The 18553-nt window shown below is 46.6% G+C and overlaps 1 protein-coding gene across 14 annotated transcripts in view; it reads right to left on the bottom strand.

The window, feature by feature from the left end:
• The window catches only part of mcf2la (mcf.2 cell line derived transforming sequence-like a), a 66713-nt gene extending 48729 nt beyond the window's left edge, over positions 1–17984 (bottom strand). For 4 of the 14 annotated variants that reach the window (XM_042080705.1, XM_042080710.1, XM_042080707.1 and 1 more), the window contains exon 1: positions 12243–12776. In XM_042080705.1, the coding sequence (XP_041936639.1) occupies positions 12243–12387 (145 nt within the window). In that variant the 5' untranslated portion in view covers positions 12388–12776. Of the gene's footprint in view, positions 1–581; positions 1165–12242; positions 12778–17727 lie in introns of those variants that run through there. The other 10 variants (XM_042080712.1, XM_042080713.1, XM_042080711.1 and 7 more) reach the window with 6 other exon arrangements.
• Positions 17985–18553: the final 569 nt, after the last annotated feature.

Raw genomic sequence — 18553 nt, 5'->3', positions numbered from 1 at the left:
AACTCCGTTAGAACTTTCTGCGGCTGCAACCTCAGGGAGGGAGCGAGGGAGCGAGGCTTCGCTGCAGCAGCAGGATCAGATAGACATGACCATGACTGGTAAAACCATCAGATAGACATGACCATGACTGGTAAAAACATCAGATGTACATGACCATGACTCTGGCAAATGCTTCTGACCAAGCCACTCCACAAACCATAGACAAGCCACAGTACTCCATGTAAATCAACTGTTGCAACAAAAAGAAACTCTTATGACCCCATAAACTTAAGGTGGATGAACACATTCAAGACCAAGCTTATAACCAACCATAAATCTAGTACCACAAAGACCTGGTTGTCAATCAAGCATAGAGCATAGAGCCTTCAGTAGAAATGGAGTTTTAGTGGTCCCTTCACTAAAGAGAGAAAAGATAGACAGACAGGGAGGAGAAGGAGAGAGAGAGTAAAGGAGAGAGACAGGGAGGGAAAAGGAGAGAGAGAGAGAGAGAATGGCTAACAGAGAGAACTTCAATAAGGACAACTAAAAAAAGAAAGATGACAGTAATAGTCATCAAATCAAATAGAGCAGCACTGCTGTACCTGTCATCATTCTGAGCTGCAGCCACATCCTGGTGATGTCCTGGCAGAGAAGGGACACTCGATTGAGAGACATCCTGTCGTGCACGTCCCCACCAGGTCACTACTTCCTCCCACGACTGACCGCTTTCCTTGGGCTACTGCACCGATAGCAGCAGCAGGTAGTGCTGGCTGCTAACCGCTAGCCTTCCATTCCGTCACTGAAGAGTAGCGTTCCCATTACTATGTGCACAGTCACACCCCCATCTTGAGCGCACACACATTCATACACACAGGCAGACTGACTGACTGATCACTGCTTCAGGTTACTCCTCCCACCTCTCTCTCTCTCTCTCACACAGACACAGACACACACAGGCACACAGGTAAACGCTTGAAGCAGCAGCCAGATGCAAGACCGTCAGATCCAACTAAGGGGAGGGTGGGGGAGATTTTAAGCCTCCTTCAAAATGCGTACACATACTAAACACACACACACACACACACACACACAGATTCACGCACTTAGGAGCTACGCACAGTAATCAGCCCCTGTAAGCGGGTCTGGCAGAGAGCAGACTGAGAGAGTGAGAGAGGGAGGAAGGGAGGAGTGAGAGAGAGAGAGAGGGTGATGAGGGGAGGAGTGTGAGAGAGAGAGGGTGATGAGGGGAGGAGTGAGAGTGGCAGACAGAGAGAGGGAGGGAGAGTGATGAGGGGAGGAGTGAGAGAGAGAGAGAGAGGGTGATGAGGGGAGGAGTGTGAGAGAGAGAGGGTGATGAGGGGAGGAGTGAGAGTGGCAGACAGAGAGAGGGAGGGAGGGAGATGAGGGGGGGTGAGAGAGGGAGAGAGAGGGTGATGGGGGAGTGAGAGAGGGAGAGAGAGAGGGTGGTGTGAGAGGGAGATGAGGGGGGGTGAGAGAGGGAGAGAGAGGGTGATGGGGGAGGAGTGAGAGAGAGAGAGAGAGAGAGGGTGATGGGGGGGGTGAGAAAGAGGGAGAGAGAGGGTGATGAGGGGGGGATGAGAGAGAGAGAGAGAAACAAATGGGGGGGGGGTGTAAGAGAGGGAGAGAGATAGAGAAAGGGATAGGCAGGGAAATGCAGTGGCAGTATGGCGGAGCAAAGCTCTTTGTTTAATAATAGGCAACCTATCAAAGGAGAGGTCCGCCCTGAGGGTGTGTGTGTGTGTGTGTGTGTGTGTGTGTGTGTGTGTGTGTGTGTGTGTGTGTGTGTGTATTAAGTTATGGGAAAGAGCAGACAGCTGTCCATTCGCCGGCTGTCTCCAGCACGGTGGCACCTATGGCATTTAATCACTCGATCTCCAATGGTGCCCCAGACAGAGACCTCTATTGCCCTCGTGCTCACGCGAGTGACACACACACACACACACACACACACACACACACACACACACACACACACACACACACACACAGGATAATTAGTCATTTTTCAGAGCAGTTTTAAAGCCTTCACTGCCACCATGGTCATTGCCCTCCAGTCAATGTTTAACAAGAGAAAAAAACACACACAGATGCAGAGTATCCAAAAGCACACATACCCTCACACGCACAAACGTCTATCCCTGCCTCAGTGCACAAATGCACAGACCACCAGTTTGTTGACCTTTGAAGTGTCAGTTAATAAAGAACGATATATGTAATGCCATGAGAGGGTGAGACACAGTAGAGATGAATGTGATATGATAGAACCGCCCTATCACCAACGCCAGCCCTGCCTATTAATAGCACTTTCAGTGAGGCTGAATAAGCAGAGACGCTATTCTTGAGGTGAGGTGAATATCTGCGTATGACGACTTTTAGATTATTTTTAGCTTTTTGACACATGCAGCCAACTCTCCCCGGCTTTGCAACTAACTCAGCTGATCACCTCAGAAGCCATTTCTTGTAGAAGTTCTACTGTAGACTGACAGCCTTTCTAACTTATTTACATAATTTTTCATTTGGCTGACGTTTTTATCCAAAGTGCCTTACATGCATCAGTTCTTAGGGCCAGTTTCCCCAGAGCAACTTGGCATTAAGAGCCTGATTCAACAAGGAGACAACAGTAGCAGCCGGGAATTGAACCTTCAACTTTCCTGGCTACTGCTTGCTAGCCAAGTTCCTTAGGGACTTTTAGTACCATTGGAAGTGGTGGACCCACTCCTGGCTCTTTTCAGCACATCCTGTGTGTGTTGGCAGCCTCGTTTCATACGCACACAACCTTTCAGCTTGCTGTCCTCACTTTCATCTCTCAGCAGCTGGAAAACGACGCGGTCGTGGCACAGGTGACACGCTGCCGTCTCTGGGATCTGCTGGGAAGTTCCCCTCGTCCCACGCTGCCGTCTCTGGGATCTGCTGGGAAGTTCCCTCGCCCCCCCCCACCCCACCCCCCCAAATGGATCCCATTTCCCAGAACGCACCCTGCCCCAGCCTGAAGCCACCGCGCCCAACCCCTGACCCCTGACTCTCCTCTCGACAGATCAGACGCTTCCACTCGGATCATGAGTGATTTATCCGAGCGTACGCACGCCCTCCGTAACCAAATCCTCATCTAGGATGCGTCGAGCTCTCCCACACCCAGGTGAAAGGCATTACCTCAGAGCTGGTGAGGGGGAGAGGGGGTTTGGGTTACAGGTGCTATACAGTGGGGCTGTGGGAACACTGTGGGCTATAGAGATGACAGAGAGCAGCAAAGGAACACGTCAAACGCAGGAGAGGGGTGAGAGGAGGGGGCTTGAGAGAGTGATAATCTCAGGCCCCAAACACAACCTCCACCACCACCACCACCACCATCTCCACCTCCACCAACACCACCTTCCCCAAAATGAGCCCTTTCATTTCCTGGCACCTGAGGAGGGGGGCTTGGGAGAGTGATAATCTCAGGCCCCAAACACCACCTCCACCACCACCACCACCACCATCTCCACCTCCACCACCACCACCACCACCTGCACCAACACCACCCTTCCCAAAAACAAGCTCTTTCATTTGCGGTCACCTCCAGTCCTCTGGGTTATTTAATTATGCAGTGGTCTCTGGTCTCCACACTCTGCACCACCTGCCATGCGTCTTATTTTAGGACCCCTACTTCTGTCGCCCTCTCTCTCTCTCTCTCTCTCTCTCTCTAGTCCTCCTCACTTCTCCATGTCGCTTCACAGCGACTAACTTACATGAGTCAGAGCCGATTAGGCTCCGATTAGACTCTGATTAGACCCAGGGAGTCTGAATGGGGTTATGACGGAAGTAGTTAATGGATAATGCTAATACGTTTTTGGATACCTTGTAACTGCAGACACAGTGTAACTAGGAAGAATATTTAATCAGAAAAGAAGGAAATTAAAGAGCACCTGGTAGATGGTCAACATAGAATCACTCACTGAAACTGTGGATAGGCATGAGAGAGCCTTACGAAGTGCGGTACAATAAACACACAACACTAAGAATGTTCATTTGAGTCTTCTCTGTTCCCAAGCTGGGTTCTAACCTCTCACCAACCCCTCCACCAGATTCAGGTTGGAGGGTGGAAAATGAATTATTCAGAGCCCAGGGCCTGTGACGCTGCTTTCGTCTCTTCTGTTTAATAAGAAATGATTCTTCCCGCATATTACATCACTCTACAGTCCAATCTTCTGTAAGTCTGAGGACTTTACCAATTAATGTTCCCATGCCATCCAGTGATTTTACAGATGGTCTGAAAATGGCTTCTTGGGAAAAGAATGAAACAACATGAACTGTGTACTGATTTCTACCATTTGACGACCCATCTTTAAAAATGTAATTTCCTTGAAATATGTCCTCCCCGGCAGAAGCGTCTGACTCCCATGGATTAGCGGAATTGTCTCTTTATCCTCTGAAATGAGAAGACGAGTCTTACGAGACAGGATGCACATGGAGCAGCGTTCCTGACCAGAGACGGGAAGAGTTGGGCCTACAATTCCCAGTCGCTGACCCCCCCCCGAAGCGCTTTCAGCATGACTGAAGTAAGGCATACATCACACACAAAGGAGTGACAACCATCCAACTTAAATGCTCTTTTCCCAGAGTATCCTGTCCCCGGGCCAAGGGGCTGGGACCAACTGGGTGTTAAAGGAACACAACAACCTTTTGGAAAAGCAGCTGATTTGCCGTCTACCTCAGAGTAAGATAGGACCCTTCTCTACTCTGTGTAACAATCCAGTTTGACACTGTTAGCCTTGCTTATCTTAGCTCACTGGAAGTGGGATAGACTCCTCCAGTTCCATTTTAGCTGGGTAAGACTGGGTTATTCCTCTTAACTACTTCTTTTTTTTAACATATATTTTTTTGCCCTTTTATGCCTTTAATGTGACAGGATAGTGGAGAATGACAGGAGATGAGTGGGAGAGAGAGTCGGGGTGGGAACCAGAAAGGACCAAGGAGCGGGAATCGAACCCAGGGTCGCCGGCGTACGGTGCAAGTGCCCCAGCCAGTTGCGCCACGGCCGGGGCCTCTCTTATCTACTGCTGGGGTAGATGGCAAATAAACAAAATTTCCCTAATAGTTTGGCATGTTCATTTAAGATCATTGAGGAGCAAACATAACTCGCTTCCATGCAAAGGAAAGGGAAAACCCTGCATACTTTGTTGTGCCGTTAGCCTGCGACCGTGACACAAACAGTCCAGGGCTGCTGGGAGTGGACGTGAGGGCTGTGGAGCGAACATGCCACCGCCAGGCCCAAGAGGAAATGGCTGTTTTTAATGAGATGTTTCCTGTAACTGCTGAAGCGCCTCAACATCCATGTGCGCGGCACTATCGGTTCTTCAAAACAGAAACAATAAAATGCTAACGTGACAGGAAACCGGCGCTCTCCTAGAAGTCCACACTCTCAGCGTCAGACTGGCAGCTGAGGATGTACCCCACTCAGCAGATGCTCTTGCCAGTAAGAAGGACTGACAGCGTGATCGTTAATGAAAGATCCAAACCACAAAGAACAACAACAAAAATCCCCCAGTTTTACCTCACTGGTTTCACTTCCAGCGTGACTTAGTCTAGTCATTATCGTACATTAACAAGAACTGAAACCAGATAGTTTGTAACCAAATCCTGTCATATCCTCGTGGGACTTTTGTTGTTTTCCACTTGTTTTCACCAGGTGATATCATCTGTACTGATACTGGGGCTTTAACAGCAGGTACAGTAACTGAGCTTCATTTTGCTACTCTAACTCTCTACCCTCAACAGGACACAAGATCGTTTATATTCTCAAATACAGTATTGTCAGTCTCACTGCAGGTAATGTGAGCGCAGCCATCATGATACCGCATATTTGTTCACATTTCCATATTGTAACAGCACCTGCTGGGAAAGGTGCGTTTGACCTCCTGAACTGAGCTCATCCTCCCGGCCAAACTCATGAGTTCAGGCTTTGTGTGCCTCGTTGACCAACTGGTCCCAGATCTGCTAATCATAGGATCATGTGCGGTTGGGGGGGGGCAAACCACGCTCTGACTGACTGGACAAAAACTGCGGCACCTTTCAGAGGACACAAAACATCTCTCACTGGTATCACCTACAGCATCAAACGCAACACAATACTGCCATTCATGGCCCTCCACCACACAGCCTAACCTCCAACAGACTGTGTGAACCCACTGAATTCCACCTGACAGCAAGCCATATGCTAAACGGTCCATAATGTGAATGCGACTGTTTAAAGACATTTATTGTTTTTGTATTGAAATGCACTGTAAAGCCTCTGCATTATAAGTGTAAACATAGATATACTGTACGTTCTCATCTCTGCATGCATCAAGGTAATAACGATCCTTACTGACCAACAGATGATGCCTTTTTTAAAAACCGTGCCTTTTTTAAATAGAACCGTTGGAGACAGCCGTTTGTTTGGGTGTTTATTTGAATGTCCGTTGGGGTTGGTCTTTTTTTAGTGAGCTGATCTAAGTGCCTCCACCCAAACAGGAAAGAGAGTCAGACGTGGTGAACGCAGGAGATTCTAAACGCCTCAGCCAGGTCCACCTGCATCGCCCCGTCTATGGTTTGACCCAAAGGATGTCTCTCAGACTAGTTGGTTGTACAGCATGCATCTGTATACAGTACAGCAGGTGAGGGAGCTCAACTCTGTAGCATATAAACAATTATGGGCCTCCCATAAAAATAACCTCCCGCTCAACAGAGTAAACTTCCCTTGTACAACAAAGTCAAATGTCACAAGATGAAAGGAAAACAATGAACTCAAACATTCATAATCCTTATGTGCACTCCTTTGTTTATCTAAGGGCGTATCTAAGTAGCATTCTCTTCTTCTTTCCCTCTCTCTCTCTTTTTCTTCTCATCCTTTCTTTAACTCTCTCATCCCATCTATGGCTGCAACCCCCCCCAAGCACACACACTCTGTCTGTCTTTCTTTATCAAAGCATCTCAATTGCTCATTTAAATTTCAGTCCCCAGCCCTCACAACCACCCCAACCAATTACTGGCCTAATTCCTAGTTTTGCTTCTGCTTGGCACGCCTGTCTACTGGGCAAGTTTAGGGTGGTGCTGCCGCCCCAGGGGCACTGGTGCCATGGGAGATGATCCTCCCCCTCTTCTTATCGCTTCTGACCCATCAGGGTGGACACGGAAGAGGCAGTGATGCAAGAGCTTTTCGCGTCCGACATCCTACATGACTCATGGAGCATCAGACAAGCATGCAATGTGCCCTCAGATGTCTAGCAGCTCACAGACCGAGTTCCTTTTCAGGACGTGTTGTGAAAAAAGAAATGTTACCATAACTGTTGCCATCGTAACTATTTACGCAAGCATGCAAACACGTCATGATATTTCATCAGTTATATCATGTTTGATCTAGGATTAAAAAAGTGATAGAGGGCTGATGTTTATAACCTCGAGGGCTGATGTTTATGACTCTCGCCAGATGAATTTCGTTCCGCTTAGCTCCGCCTAGTTTCACTCACATCCATCTGGGACCTCTTCCGTTGAGAGTGATTTCTGCATCAGATTTTATGGTATAGCCAATCAGGACGCAGAGCGGGAGTTTCATAGATGTGACATAGCGTAGAAGCGACTGTAAGACTGTTTTGAGCGTCACGGGTTGGCTTCGATGTGAGTGGTTGAAGTAGCACGTCAATAGATGACGGACAAGTGGCTTATCCAATCATATGGAAGCATTTTTTGATTAGGCCCAGCCTTCTGAAGCAACACTTCAATGGATTGATGCCAGATGGATGAGTGGAGTTAGGCGGAACGAAATTCATCTGGCGAGAGTCAGGTTATGATGTTTATGCTTTCAGGGGAATTTGCCTATACTGACATCATCATTATGAGCCATCAGGAAACTGCAGGAGGAAAGGAACAGAGATCATCACAGGTCATTTATGAGAACTTAGACAGATGTAAAGCGAAAGCAAACATCGCAAAACCATTACCACCTGGATTTCAAAAACATTGCCAAAGGTAATTAGCCATAAATGAATCAAAATCCTCAAATGACGTCCCATTAATCCTGTATCAACAAATTAAAAAATATCTGGCAGAAGGCAGAAAAACGTTTGTTAACTCTATGAATACTATTCAAGCAACAACAAAAGCCTGTCAGGTGACGTATGACACGGATCTGAAGAAAGTCGCTGAATGAATGTAGCCAGCCTGGAGAGATGGGCAGGTACCACAGGTGTTTGTGATCTATGCCTACGCAGTGTATAAAAACCACATAACCAGGATAGGAAAACCTGTTGGCTCTGAGAGAATAAACACACCTACCGTTTTCAGGAAAGAAGCATACGCTAACCAAATATGCAGATCTAGTGATATCACCAATTCAAACAAGTGCATGTAAGGAGCTTCAAATATCCTTTTTAGCCAGAGCTTATGAGCCAAAAATATCATGATTCCCCACAATATAAGGTTGAGTCATCACAAGATCAAGTAGAAGTATGTAAATATAGTGGAGTTTAAATATGATGTTGTGACATAGCATTAACTCACATGTGAAATTATGCCAATTCCTGTCCTGCCATGCCCAGACATACTCAAATTAGAGTTACCTAACAGTTGGGGCTTAGAGGTCTGACGTATCAGCTTTGTTGGAATACTATGAACAGCCTTTACCAACTAAGTGAGTAGGTAAATAAGTAAGATATTTATTAAGCGCATTTTTCATGCACAAAGTGCAACACAAAGCGCTTCACACAGAGAAAATTAAGACATAACAAGCTTTTCCATCCATAGGTCAAATGATAGATAAATAGATAGATACTTTATTGATCCCCAAGAGACATTCAAGGTCTCAGTTGCATAGAGATATCACACACAACATGCACTTACAGCAGAAAAAGTAATATTATAAAAAAAGTATTTAAATATATAAAAAAGCAAACACACATGCCTCTGTCTTGGGCTACAGCAAGTGGTACAGCACATGTTCTTCCTTGTTTATGGTGCAAGTGTTCTTCATATTGCAAGAGCAAGTGTACCAGACATTCAGAGAAGAAGAGCTGAATCTATCAGCAGAGAGAGCGCATCAAAAGATATGCTGCTCCATTAGGCCTACATTAATTACTGCAGACTTTCTATAGTGGAATAACACTCCAACAAGAATAATCTCATCATGCAATTCAAACAGAAAATAAATTAATCTCGTCTAAGAATTTAATTAGATCTGCAAATGCTGCCAGCAGTGTTGATGCAGTTAGCCTACACATCCATCAAAGGTGGCCGAGCCTACATCATACACTACGACACTGTTACTTTTCAGTAGGCTACAGACACACATCACACTTTTACAGAGAGATCAGCCAATACCTCCAAACTCACTGTGCAGTTGCTCACAGGCCACACAGAAGTGGTAGTAGCTCTCCACCTCCTCCAGCGATATCCGTACATATCCTCCTCCGTTCCTCACAGGATGCAGATGCACAATGCATTCCTTCCTCACCTTCATTTTCACAATCACCTGTTCGCACAGGTGCCTGTGCTCTGCCTCTCTCTCTTACTCTTCCTGCTATATCCTCCTCCTCCTCCCCCTTTCGCAACATTTAATCAAGGTGTAAATCCAAAGCCCAGAAGCATGCCATTGTGACTGACCACACCTACTTCCACCACACACACACACACACACACACACACACAAGTCCCTCCTCCCAAATCAGACCTGAGAACCACCTGTTCTTCCTCTGCATTGTCACAAGTTGCCCCTGGCTGCAAAAGCCCAGTCAGCTGAGTGTTTCACTCTTTGTTGTGGTTGGGCTGTGCTGAATGGTCAGTCAAAGACAGTTTTCTTTAGAGAGCCTTGTTTTGTTTTTGTTTAACCCATATTTTCAAAGAATATATGTTATGGGACCAAAATATGGCATTTTTTGCATATGAACTGCATATAAGCTTAATTCCTCCAAAGCTGTAGCCTAGTTCTGACATGCACTTTTGACACTTGAAGTGCAGTATTTTGTAAGGGAAACCCCATTGGAGTATGTTTCCATACCAAGAACACCCCAAAATGTATCATGAGACTGAGGTAATATTGTGAAATAGCATTTTGAAGAGAGCTTGATTGTTTGACCTTTAATCACTGTAGCTATAGCAGCCAGCTTCATTCTACTTGAATGCAATAGTCAGCTTTCTGAATGTAGCTGTGGCAGTCTGCTACCACAATATATTTACACTGGACATTAGACATTGCAAGTCAAATTGCCTGTGAGTATCCTGAATTAAAAATCTTCCCTATAAAACTTTAAGGGCAATTCCACAGAAAATTGACTTTTTGTCACATCCATAACGCCAGTGAAATGAGTTGGCATTTGTATGATGTGAATGATAACATTCATTTTTTGTGCATTTTTTCTCATGTACATTCTTCAGCCAAAAATAGCAAATGCTCAAATTTCATGTAATCATTCACATCATACCATACCATCACATTATATTGGCGTTATGGATGTTACACAAAGATGTAATTTTCCATGGAATTGCCCTTAAGTCTTCATGTCTGACGTACTAGTCGGCCAAGTGGTTGTTCTCGCTCTTGTAGGTCTATGTAGACATAATGTGGTGCTACACTTCAGCCTTTGTCGATTTTCTTGAGTTAGCTTGCTATATGAACGCATTGTGATAGCTTGCTATCCGTGAGCATTTATTTACCTGTATGGGTCTGTGTGCCGCGGGAAACATGTTTACGCCTCACGCTCGGGAAGCAGCTGACAGTCTCCATTCTGTGCGCGTCGGCGTCCCCCCGGGGGCTCAACCCAGGTGTCCAGGCTCTAGCGGTATTACGGGCCCACGAGCTGTGCTAAGCATACAAACTGCTGTTCTTCTCTGCCATTCTCGACTCGCACTGCTGTGACCTTTGACAAAGCGGTTATCTGTTAGCCGGTGAACCACATTTTAGAGCCATAAATTAAGAATGAATGAGTCCATTTGTTAAATCCAACAGAAGGAGACGACCAAATTGTAGGCTACTGTTACTGTTTAAAAAAGTAAATAAAAAGATTTCAGGTTGGTATATTTAGGTTCTGGACACTTCATGAGACTTGAGAGATCTCTGAGAATTCCAGAATGAATTCAGAATTTAAAGTGCTGGATTGTTTTTTCCAAAACCATACGTCACAGCTATTACTTAAAGTTGGAATGCTCTGAGTCATGCCTCAGCTTCGCAATGACATAGCAGAGGGCATGCACTTACAGGATGATTAGAGGGTACACCCCTTCTGTTGCCATAACCACATAGCCCACAAGCCTGGACTGTCAGCACACATCACAAACAAGCCGAAATGATGACCTCCACACAGACAGAGTAACTCCACAAAAGCCATTATCACCTCACTGAAAGACCCATTAAACATACAGTAGTGTACTGATCTCCTCAACCTGCATGTTGATCAAAGCCTAATGTGTAATTGCTGAGCAACACGCAAACATGTCCACACACACACACACACACACACACAGAGACAGAGACACACACAGACACCTGAATTAGGTGAACAGTCACCTGTGCAGAGGAATGTTAACAATTACATTGGCATGGGCAACACTGATAGCAGCAGGGCTTAGGGGACAGAGATTTGCGCTCAACTTACACGGTCTAAAGACAGATGTCCTCCTCCACTGCACCTCCTGTCAGAGGCTCTCTTCGCATGTATGCGTGTCCGTCCTGAGAGGACAGCAAGAGCAACACAGGCCACTGTGGACACTCGCCAGCGTTTGTTGCACCAAGCTTTGCGCAGATTTTTCAAAAACTCACAGTCTCAGAACTCTGCAGGATAGGAGGGGAGGGGGCAGGAAAACTAAGTGACAGCTACCCGGAGGAAAGCTGCCCTGTGGGGGTCTCTCCAGTGCAACCTCAGCCCCCTGCAGCTCTCCGTAGAGGAAGCCTTCACATTCACACTCTACACCAGAATCATGAGTCAACAGAAAGATGCTGTTTTTCCCCAGACATATCCTAAACTCACAGCTTGGTTCTTCCTGACACACATGTATAACAGCAGAGATGGATGCGCTCTCTCTCTCTCACACACACACACACACACACTAGATCCTAAACTCACAGCTTGGTTCTTCCTGACACATATAACAGCAGAGATAGATGCGCGCTCTCTCTCTCACACACACACACACACACTAGATCCTAAACTCACAGCTTGGTTCTTCCTGACACACGTATAACAGCAGAGATGGATGAGCTCTCTCTCTCACACACACACACACACTAGTTCTCTCACCGTTCCAGTCCCTCCATGAGTTCTTGCGGCTGCTGAAGGGGGAGGCCAGCACGTTGGTGGAGAGGTTGTGGATCAGCTGGCCGAGGCGGGTGACGAGGCGGCCGGGAGCCTCCTGGCCCTCACGGAGCAGCTCCTGGAGCGCCATCAGGAGTCACACGACCCCGGGACTCCCACACACACACACACACAAAGTCAAACCCAGCAGGGGTCCCGGTAAAGGAGGGCTGCTGTGCAGCAGAGCTAAGCAGAAGAGGCACCGGCAGGAGCAGAGCGACTCGTCTGGTCCTCACAACTGTGATGTCCCCCCGAAAAATCTTCTGCGTCACTCTCTGGTCACTCTCTAGGCGCGCCGAGCCAAGGAGCGTGTACGTGAGCGCGCCTCATGTCCCCGAAGCTTGGTCAGCGCGTTTGTTTTTGCGCTCGGATGCCGTCAGTCCGGCCGGCTGCTCGAGAGGAAGAGGAGGTAGAGGGAGGAGGAGGAGGAGGAGGGAAGCTCTGTGGGCTGTTTAAGCGTAAATCCCCTTCTGCTGGGGGCTAATTATACCAGGCAAGGCAACAGCTAAGCTGCTGCACTCATTCACGCTGCACAGGAGACTGTCTAAACTTTCTCTCTCTCTCTCTCTCTCTCTCTCTCTCAGCCATGAAGATGACACGACAACACAGGAAGGAGGGGTGAGTGAGATTGAGGGGGGGGAAACGAAAGAGAGGAGAGATAGAAAAAAAGTTGACAACTGAAGCCTTTGTGAACAAGAACTCCGGTTTTGTTTTAAATCTGGCAGACTAGACTTGTACTGAGAGCTGCTTTCTTTGAACAGTTAGTCTGTGTGTTCTTTGTTTGTCATTTCATGGCAGTTCCTTTCAAATTCAGCCCAAGAAGCAGGAGCAGATAGAAATCTTCAAAACCACACAAAAAACAAACTTCTCCTTACCTGTGATGGTAGCTACAATCTGACTGAGCTTTCTGTTGTTTGAGAGAGATACAGAACGCTATCACAGAACTGGGGCATAGCACATCTATGTACTGTGTACATTACCCAGTATTAAAAATGCAGCTTAGTCATGTCTTTGACATGCACAGAGGTCCAGCTATAGCAGAACTCCCGTGAAGCACAGTGAGGCTCCAGCCTCAGACACACAGAGAGAGCACACACACACACGTACCCACACACCAGCACACACTCACATACACACTCACACACACACCAACACACACACACACCAACACACACACAAAGAGAGAGAGCACAGTCTGAAGCACACAGCTGGCTCATTCCTAGATCACAGCTGAAGAGGCACTCTGCAGTCACACAAGTCAACAACTGATTTGCTCATCACAATATCTGCAATGTGCACCACAACATCTATAGGATCTATACCGCAAGATCTATAGGATGGGTCTCACAGCAACCTTCCAGCAACCTTGCATCAGGTACTGTCCAGGTATCTCTACAGCAGTGAGCACACTACAACAACAACAACAACAACAACAACACGTTGCATTTATATAGCGCTTTTCAAGGCAACCAAAGTGCTTCACAGTGAAGGGGGAACCTCACTGACCACCACTCAGGTGTAGCACCCACCTGGGTGATGCACGGCAGCCATTATGCGCCAGAACGCTCACCACACACTAGGAGGTTCAGACGTCCTCACAGATACAAATTAATGGGTCAGTATTGACGTACACCTCTGACACTGTAATCAAGCCAGTGTTTGCATACAGTAAATGTGCAACGTTAGAGAATGTGAATAAAAGATGAGGTGAAGGGACTGCTGTGTCTGTTATGTCACACACACACACACACACAGACACACAGACACACAGACAGACACACACACACACACACGCAGGCACACAGTGACTGAACATGATCAGACGTGCTGATTGCTCCCCGTGGCCCCAGCCTCAGATATAGCTGTACAGAGCCTCTATCTGGGCTCCATTTCATCATCAGCCAAGTCAGCCAATAGGGAGGGAGACACACAGACAGAGAGAGAGCTACGGGGAGGGAGAGGGGACAAAAAAAACACTGAGAACCCAAACAGCATAAAAAAGGTGAGGACACTTAAATATCGTAACACCCCCCAATTATCACCACTTTTGTTTTGGAAATTCTAAAACAAAGGTGCTGTCAGCAAAAGAGGGTTTAAAAAACAACCCCTCCAAGCCTCCTGACCTGGCATCAGAGCCTTACACCAACACCTCGCCTCAGAGCACTCTGTGTGTGTGTGTGTGTGTGTGTGTGTGTGTGTGTGTCAGAATGTGTGTAGGAGGGGGGGTCATCTCTATTCTCCTCCACTCTCATCCTCTTACAGCGTGAGGAGGCCCTGTGAACAGCCCTGAATTTTCTCCACAGACAGGCTTCATTCACACACACACAGACCCAGCTCTCTCAGGCCTGGGAGGCCAACAAAAGATGCGGCCATCCCAGAATTAAGTCCATGGCAACCACAGAATGCAAGACAGAAGCCAGTTACCACAGCAACCATGCGGCCTGTATCCGCACAGAGCCAGCAGGAAGCATTAGGCAGACAGAGAAAGTGCAAAACTGGTTGTCAGTTCAAACAAATGACAGGAGGAGCCATTCAAACCCTTGTTAAGCTCAAGCTACATGTTACAGGTAGAGGGCATGGCTGAAGCATATAGCTCAAACTATATGTTGCAGGTAGAGTACAAGGGAAACATCAACCATAACAGTATGGATGAAACATCCCAAGTCAAGGGTGCTGTTGGTTTACCTTGACATTTTATTGTGCATCAGAATAAAAGCATATAGGCTATATCAATGAGGAATACACTTGAAGCACTGTAATGTCATGTCATGTCATGGAGGTGTTCAAACAAATGCCCTAAAGCAGTGGTTCCCAACCTGGGGTCCGCGGACCCCACCAGGGGTCGCCAGAGATTGCAGGGGGTCTGCACAATGTTGCCTGGGCTGAGGTTATAAGGCTACCAAAATTATATTTGTGCACATTAAATGTATAAAATCCCAATAACAAATAATCAAATATTCAAAATTATAATCAAAATTCTGTATAATCCAAATTAAAACATATTTTTGTTCCACATTTAAATTCATGTAGCTATTTATTACCTCTGCCCTCTTAACTTATAAGTTTGTAATTAATCACTTTATTCTTTTTGTGTGTGTATGCGGGTAGGAGTTTGGGTAGGGGGCCCTGGCTTGTCTTAGACACAGGCAAGGGGGCCTTCAAGGAAAAAAGGTTGGGAAACACTGCCCTAAAGCTTTTCCTTGCCTGTGGGAAGCTGTTTCGTGTGGCCTACTAAAACCTACAGCACCCTCCTGTGCTGAGGGGGAATTCAGCTCTTCCTCTTGACATTGCATGTACAGGTAAGATGGATCAAGTGGATACTAAAATATGGCTCACACATACAGGCACACACTGAATATCACATAGAAAAATCTCTTCTTTTGACATTACAGATCAATTCCCTGATGTGTGGGAGGATACACACATTTGTAGTTGACCTGTAATCTTTCAGAATCTGTAGTCTGATTGCAAACATAAAAATAATTCATACTGGAATACAATTAAGCCAACAGAGGCACAGCATTCTCATACAACCGTCAATCTTGTAGGCTACTGAGTTTGAAATAAAGATAAAGTCATCCCTATTAGTTGTAAAGTCTCCTTAAAAAGGTAAGCAGCATTCTTCGATAACAGGCTCAGAATGACTCAGATGTTGCAGAAGAGGGAGGGGTAATTTAGTAATCAGCACGAGTAGCCGGCTGCCGCAGAACTAGGTCAAACATGGAGGACATAGAGGTGGGGGACTAAGAGAGCTACACTACCACACTCACACTACCACATCTCATGGTCACTACCACACATCTCATCACTCTCATCTCATCTCATCTCATCATCACTCTACCACATACACTACCACATCTCATGGTCACTACCACAAATCTCATCATACCACACATCTCACTGTCACTACCCACACATCTCACAGTCACTACCACACATCTCACAGTCACTACCAAACATCTCACTGTCACTACCAAACATCTAACCATCACTACCACACATCTCACCATCACTACCACACCTCACCATCACTACCCTCACATCTCATCACTACCACACATCTCACCATCACTACCCTCACATCTCACAGTCAATACCCTCACAGCTCATGGTCACTACCACACATCTCACCATCACTACCACACATCTCACCGTCACATTGTATCACTAATGAGGTGGCACAAGCAAATTCAGATCTATCAGTTCATCTGGAAACTCACATTCTTCTACATCCACAAATGCATCTAAAATGACACTGAAGCAGGTACCATGTGGTTACCTTCCAGCAGCACCGTTTGCAGAAATCTTGTACAAATGGTGTGTGGTGTGTTTGACCAAAAGGATGAATCATATACAACAGTAACGGGTGGGCCAGAAAGGAAAATCCATGACCCCTCTGCAGATTACGTCTTCTGTCCGGTTTGTTACTGTAGGTCTGTTACTAATCAGTACATACCTCCCATGTGTGTAGAAGCCTTCATCTTCATACAGCCCCATCTATCAGTGGTGTTCAGAGGAACTCCCTGTGATTAGATCAGAGAGGGATGGGTCTGCATGCCCTCAGATTCATCTCAACGTAAACAGTGATGTGTATCGTATCCCCTTTGTAGGACTGTGGGGCAGAAGATTCCCTTAGGTAGCCTGGCTGGTGTGACCTACTTCTATACAGTGGACGTTGGTTTCATTATACAGTATAATAGTGCAAGTTTCTTTTTTAGCTCACAACTGCAGGCATCTATGTGAGGAAGTAAGACAACTATGACAATCCAGAAAAGCATGTGATACAACTGTGGATCAACACCACATGATTCAGACATGCGTGTGTAGTGTGTTGTGATTGCATGTTCATTCTCAGTTTGATGTCACTGTCTGTATTTGTAGTGAAATGCAGACAGTATTCTTTATACACTGTTCACATTTCAAAGCTAAATCACTAGGGTAGAATATATCTAGGTCCCCTTATACAAATGTCAGAACTGCAAATGTTACATTTAACAGCAACTGTTTTCCATCAAAATCCAACCACTGAAAACAGTATTCAGTTCAAATGAAGACATACAGACATGCAGAAGTTTCACATTCAAACACAACTAGTTGCAACCACTTCTCTAAATTAGCCATTTACTCTGAATTTTACTCGGGAGGAAAATCACCCAGAAGAAGTCAAATCATTTGGGAGCCATCTCACTCATATGAAGTGATGCAGCAATTTAAACTAAATCTCCAAACTGACATCCACAGCCACAGCCAAATTTCCCCTGAATCGTACCGCGTGACAGCTGTAGAAAAACCCAAACACACACACAAACAACCCACACACATGTACACACATGCACATACAGACACATAAATAACCCACACACACATGCACACACACACACACACACCAGTGGTGTGGACACACAGAACTGCAAGAGACTGCCCCTCCTACCAATGTTGTGTGTTATGCTGTTGAGCCTCTGCACCAGCTCCTGCAGGGCCACCTCTCCCATCTTCACCCACAGGATCATCCTCACAGGGGGGACCGCCTCGGCTGCTGTCCAGGATGCGCTGCCTCGCTCTGGGGATGTCTACCTGCTCAGGGGTCCCTCACCTGGTCCTGTGCCGGCTCTGCTGCTGCTGCTGCTGCTGCTGGTGGTGATGGTGTTATTGCTGCTGCAGCAGACGTGACGGTGCGCTTCACGTTCTCTCCCACAGCGAGACAGCACGCCACGGCGGAGTGGAGGAGCTGAGGCAGGCAGCGCGACCAAGACATGCGCACACACGCGCGCGCACACACACACACACACACACAGATGCACGCACATGCGTACCCAGCCACCCACACACACATGCACAGAGGAAGCTGAGAGCTTGTGTGCACACTCAGGCGCAGAGTTATGATGCTTTTGTGGATCCGTATTGTAAACACAGACACACACACAAACACACACATACATCTGTATGTATGTACTGTATAGAAGCATACTCATACAAGCGAACTCAGCATCACAAATGTGCTTTTACTTAAATATTGATGTACCTACAGTAAGTGCACAGACACAAGGAGAGTGTGAGCTGTGGAAGCAGCCTCTGGCGGCACAAATGATGTGTGTCACTGTCATTTGAATTAGCGTCTCTGTCTCTCTCTCCGCCAGACTGTGTTGCTAGGGAGTCTGGTCTGCCTTAGCAACGCTCCTGTCCTGTGATATTGTCCAATGCTTCATAGGCAATGGCCACTTTGAGACATGAGTGCAGAGTCGTCTGAAAAATGAAAC

Source organism: Alosa sapidissima, chromosome 23 (assembly GCF_018492685.1).
Source record: "Alosa sapidissima isolate fAloSap1 chromosome 23, fAloSap1.pri, whole genome shotgun sequence".
Classification (NCBI taxonomy): Eukaryota; Metazoa; Chordata; class Actinopteri; order Clupeiformes; family Clupeidae; genus Alosa; species Alosa sapidissima.
Note: the sequence above shows the minus strand (reverse complement) of the source record. Positions and strands in the feature narration are given on the sequence as shown.